The sequence below is a fragment of the Cryptococcus neoformans genome, assembly GCF_000091045.1.
Source record: "Cryptococcus neoformans var. neoformans JEC21 chromosome 11 sequence".
Classification (NCBI taxonomy): domain Eukaryota; kingdom Fungi; phylum Basidiomycota; class Tremellomycetes; order Tremellales; family Cryptococcaceae; genus Cryptococcus; species Cryptococcus deneoformans.
The window spans coordinates 665,001-670,000 of NC_006680.1; the positions used below are offsets into that span (position 1 = coordinate 665,001).

Sequence of the window (5,000 nt, forward strand, 5' to 3'; positions counted from 1 at the left end):
AGCGTGACAAATTTAATGATAGGTACTCTGGCACGAGCAATGATGGCAACAACGTCGGTGATATTGGCTTGCCTCATAGCCTTGCCCAATTCGGCCAAAAGACGCTGCTTGTTGGCGTCTGAAAGGTACTTGTGGGCCACCACCAGATCAATATCACTTTTTCGAGATCAGTACTTCCCTTAGCCTTACAAGTTACAGTCTCACCCACCCTTGAGGAAGATATAGTTGAGTCTGCCATGATCCGAACGGCGTGACTTCAGCTTCCGGCCAAAGCTTGTTGATAGTTCGAGTAATCAATTCGATCATGAACAATCGGACCTCAAACTCCTCTCTCGTCGGGGAGACATATTTGTAGAATGCGTTGATTTCTTCAGTCAAACTGGGTGGAGTTAGTCGGCAACAGGAGTTTGTAGGTTGATGAACCTACAGATCAACAGGATCGCGACACAAATCCACATCTACCAGTTCTGTCCATGGAGCATGCCTCTCAGCAGCCTTTTGCTCCTCCTTCTTATTTCTGGGTCCGGCTTCTATCCCCCTACTATTATCCCTCTTCCGGTCACTTTTACGCGCCTTATGCTCTTGCTCCTTCAACGCTTTCTTTTGCTTTTTGCTCAGACCGGGCAGGCCATCTTTCTTGTCTGGCTCGTCAACAGGCTGGGACTTTTTGCTACCCTTTTTCTTCTTGTCCTTCTTGTTCTTCTTTGTTTGCTTCTCTCCTGGTGCTGGAGTGTCTGAGGCTTTTCGCTTTCCTTTGCGGGAGCTGCTGGATGCTTCGTTGCCCTTGTATGGTGGAGAAGCTGGCTGTCCGAATGATATGAATGACTCTGCTGGCTGGAAACCTGTCGGCATTTTTGTGGAAAAAGTATAGAGGATATGTGGAAAAGGAATAAATACATGACAAGTTCAACTTTGCGCGAATGAATTCAGGCACGGGAGATGTACACATCCCAAACCTCGAATTGCCGCCCAAATCTATCTCATTTCCACATTTATATCATCTTTTCTCTGTCTCACAAGTCGGATTTCCCCCAAGGAATACTGCGGATAGAAAGAGCGTCCTCGGAGACCCCAGTGACTGAAGACCACTGCGCCGGGTGAGAGGGCGACGAGCCCAGAACGACTTGCATACCGGACACGAAGCGTTTGTTAATCTCAGCCAGCGTCTGTAGTACTACTTGTACTGCCACATACATCTTGCTTCTTGGACGAGACACAAACAGCCACAGTCATGCTCGCACCTCCTCAACGTCCTAAAAGGCCACGCTCGCCATCCCCATCTCTAGAACCAGAAATATCAGATCTTGCATCTCCCCTAGATATCCTCCTCAAACGGCGGAAGAAGGAGCAGCACCAGCACTTTGGCCTGCCAGATTCTCCGCATAGTGGCGCTCTTGCCTCTCCTGTGCACACCTATGATCAAGACTACTTCAATTACTATCAGAATACTCAAGCAGAAAGCAGTTCGACGCCCCAAATAAAAACGGGGTTGGAGATGGGAGTAGAGCGGAGAAGGACAAAGCAGTGGGACAAGATCAATGCCCCCCCGAGTGGCGCGTACCAACATCAGCAACAATACCACTATCCACAAGGACATCTGGCGACTCCTATCACCCACCCAGCACAAGCAGCTCCATCCTCTGCCGCCTATCCATTCCCGACACCGCTTCCCGTTCCTCACGCGAGTAACGCAGCACCGCTCATGTCCTCTTCTCCTATACGGAACCAGCCTCCATCGTCTTCTCCCTTCCGGGAAAAAGCGGAAAACATGCAGGAGGAGCAATGGATAGACGAAGAAGAGATGAGACGGGAATGGGGTGAAGCGTATACTGAGCAAAACTCCCTGCTTCACAACCTGGTATGTCATTCCGTGTGTAAATTCCCGAAAATCACTAAACCCTCATTTAGCACTTGGCTCGGCTCAACGCAACTATACGACCTCCTTCATCCCCACGGTCGCATTCTCATCCTTCCCGTGCGTATCGATCTCCTAATCCATCGTCGTCTACCATTTTCTCTCCTGCTCGAACATCAACATCACCTTATATCCAGCGAACACCGTACCCGCAATCATCTCCGTACACTCCAGCACGTCCTCCTCCGCCTCATCATACCCATTCCTATACCAGCTACGATGGAATGAATGAGAAAATGGGCGATGATGAAGATATGAATGATGAGACCGAGGCTGAAATAGAAGTGAGAAAGAGATACGAAGAGGCAAACCGATTGTTGGGTCAATTGGCCGTGGTGAGGAGGCAAAGATGGGGTGAAGCGGAAGTATAGTGAGGGACATTGTTGAGCATATATGTTGTGATCTGATTTTTGTAGAGTACCTATGTATTGTGAATTTCGACCCTGGTCTAAGCAACGGCCAAATGATGTTCTAAAGTGATGTGCATACAATATATTAAGCGTATCGAAACTACAACTTGGCCTTATCTGCCTCCTCAGCCGCCTTTCTCATTGCCATCGCCGTCTCTGCGGCCATTTCACTTTCTTTCACCGCTGTCATCCCCTGCGTCCAACCAGTGACACCTGTCCACGGCACTGCTACGTCGGCTTGCACCTCAATGTCTTCCTTCCTCTTTCTCTCTTTACACACTCGACATTTTTTGATATACTCTTGGCAATCTCGTGTCAAACCATCCCACCAAAAAGTATCTCCCAAGATGGCTACCATGACTTCAATGCTATTATGAGCCAACTCGGCTGTTGGCACTTGTTCTGCATACGGAGACGGATCGAGATGGGCATCCTCTATCAGCTCTTTCCTAATCACTCCCATTGGAGGAACCAAGAGCGCTTGTTCCTGTTCTGTTTCTGGTCGTAGGTAAAGCAATCCAACGGAGGAAAGCAAAAAATCCTCATTGGGCTTATTGGCACGAAGGGAAGAAATGAGAGAAGTGAGCTCTGGGTCAGCGGGATAGGCTGATAACCATCGAATTGTCTCGGGATCGAGTGGTTCGGCCGGTGGAAGTGGAGGTGCGTCTGCATCGAACCATATTTTTTCTCCCATCCCTTCTTCCGCATACCCATGGGCCCCGTATCCATTATGGTTGGCTGTGTAACTCGTATCTCCCATCACAGTGCACTGCCGCGGGGCGAAGAATGAACCGCCGTTTGTCTGGCGGATATGTTGCATTGGTTTGTGGGAGGAAGGAAGCATCAGGACGGTCGGTGAAGGGTCAGGGGGGTTGAAGAGGGTGAAAACATTCGTTTTCTAGCGTTCCAAGTAAGGTCAAATGGTGAGAGAGGACGGAAAAATTGCTCACGATTTTGACAAAGTACATGACCGAAGAAATAAATGTATCAAGGGACAAGAAGAGAATGACAAGGGGCATGAATGCTCCCATGCTGCTTATGGTCAGCGGTCGTTCCTGTCTTTTTGTAAACATTGAACTCACCCATAGTGGATATCGCTAGACCCCGTACCATTTATTATAGCCCTCTTGAACAACACTGTCACTCCAAACTGGCTCTCTTAGCTACAAGTTCCCCATAAAAAGAGATGGTTCTCACAGTGGCTAGACTTAATCCGCCAACCAAAAGTCCGAAAATCCACCCTACAGGAGACCTTCTATGACCCCACCAAGCCCACCAAACCCACAAATACTCTTCATATGGCGGCCTCTCACATTTAACTCGCATATCAACCTCTTCTCTTGGCTGTCTAGTAGCTGGAAAGGGTACGAGGTGGGAAAGAGGGAAAGAAAGTGCGAAGAAGAGATAAAAATGAAGGAAGGCGGTGACGACCTGGAAGGTGGCGAGGAGCCAGGTGATGGCAGTGAGGGCCATGAGAAGGGATGAAAGGTCGGATAGAGTCGAACTTGAAAGGAGTCAGACATGAATGGGTGATAAGGGAAGAGTAGCTCACGTTCCCGGGATGGTGAATGAACCTGACTCATTTTTGAAATCACCACTGCTATACGCTTGACATTCCGGGCTGCTTCTTGTTAACATTGCTTACGTTCATTCTACAAGCCAAGGCAACTTACTCGTCAGCACCCTGCACACACCACCCCCAAACACCTAGAGCGACACCATCCCCCTCTCCAGTCCCGCCACCTTGCGCTCCTTGGAACACACCATTTCCTATCTTGATGAAGCCACCCAGCGAGCTAGATGATGTGGTGTTGCACATGGTCAGGATAAGCGCACATGTCAGAGTCAGTAATGGTAGAATAAAAACCCGGTAAGTCAGGTAAAAACGGCCTGGTGCAGAGAGGACAAGAAGTGGTGGGCTATCATCTTCATTATTCTTCGACGCCTCACTATTGCGGAAGGGGAATCTCAGGCTCCTTCCAGGATTACGTTGAGTAGGTAATGTATAACGTGCAGTAGCCATCGACATCCTTCCCAGCCTCTGATGTGCTTCGGGAGTAAGCAGCTTTGGCGATGAGCCAGGAGCATGACGGCGGTTATGTGCCTTTGTCAAATCAGGTGTAGTCTGCGCGGCATAGGGCGATCGATGGCGAGTAAGACGTTGTTTTTCCTCCTGTGGTATTTCGTCAATCGGGCTATCTGCAAAGGGATCTCGAGGCCGGAGGCGGGACTGTGCTTGGTAAAGGTTGGAAATAGAGTCGGCTTTGACTGCCGGTGGGGGTGGGGCTGTTGGTTTCTTGACGAGATGGTCGAGATCAAGGATGGAAGGCAAGGTGGACTGTCTTTGTGTCATGAAAAGGTTTCTTGGAGTTTCAACATCCGGTCCTGCTTCCGCTGGTACCATGAGGGGCATACTATCCCTATCACGATATACAGCCGGAGTCATCTCGCCAGGACTATCCATCACCCCTCCTTGATCAATTGCGTATTCCACTTTTCCGTAACTCACACTATCTGGAGGCGCCGATACTCGCTGGAACATCACCTGGTTGAGTCCTGTATCGAAAACAGGCGGGATCGATTCTTCGTCTTCCTTGATCCCTCCGAGTTTCGGAAAGTGCGTCAGATGTGTACCTCCCGTCGTCGGTCCAGCCCAGGAAGATCGACTCCAACCA

The 5,000-nt window shown here is 49.5% G+C and overlaps 2 protein-coding genes and 2 pseudogenes across 3 annotated transcripts in view; 2 read left to right on the forward strand and 2 right to left on the reverse strand.

The window, feature by feature from the left end:
* The window catches only part of CNK02250 (hypothetical protein), a 2,787-nt gene extending 1,914 nt beyond the window's left edge, over positions 1-873 (reverse strand). The window contains exons 1-3 of the mRNA XM_024658074.1: positions 428-873; positions 209-379; positions 1-156 (exon numbers count right to left, since the gene is read on the reverse strand). The exon at positions 1-156 is cut by the window's left edge and continues 5 nt beyond it. Coding sequence (XP_024513729.1) covers positions 1-156; positions 209-379; positions 428-852 — 752 coding nt within the window. The 5' untranslated portion in view covers positions 853-873. The remainder of the gene's footprint in view (positions 157-208; positions 380-427) is intronic.
* A 135-nt stretch (positions 874-1,008) lies between these two features.
* On the forward strand, positions 1,009-2,372 carry CNK02260 (hypothetical protein). Its single transcript, XM_567700.2, has 2 exons — positions 1,009-1,858; positions 1,909-2,372. The coding sequence occupies exons 1-2, from the start codon at positions 1,232-1,234 to the stop codon at positions 2,284-2,286; spliced, it is 1,005 nt and encodes a 334-aa protein (XP_567700.1). The 5' UTR covers positions 1,009-1,231; the 3' UTR covers positions 2,287-2,372.
* Positions 2,373-2,386: 14 nt separating this feature from the next.
* The window catches only part of CNK02270, a 3,169-nt pseudogene continuing 555 nt past the window's right edge, over positions 2,387-5,000 (reverse strand). The window contains exons 1-6 of the mRNA in view: positions 3,999-5,000; positions 3,878-3,946; positions 3,523-3,829; positions 3,408-3,475; positions 3,276-3,357; positions 2,387-3,223 (exon numbers count right to left, since the gene is read on the reverse strand). The exon at positions 3,999-5,000 is cut by the window's right edge and continues 555 nt beyond it. The product of the transcript in view is annotated as an expressed protein (mRNA). The remainder of the gene's footprint in view (positions 3,224-3,275; positions 3,358-3,407; positions 3,476-3,522; positions 3,830-3,877; positions 3,947-3,998) is intronic.
* CNK02280 overlaps positions 2,413-5,000 on the forward strand; it is a 3,108-nt pseudogene continuing 520 nt past the window's right edge.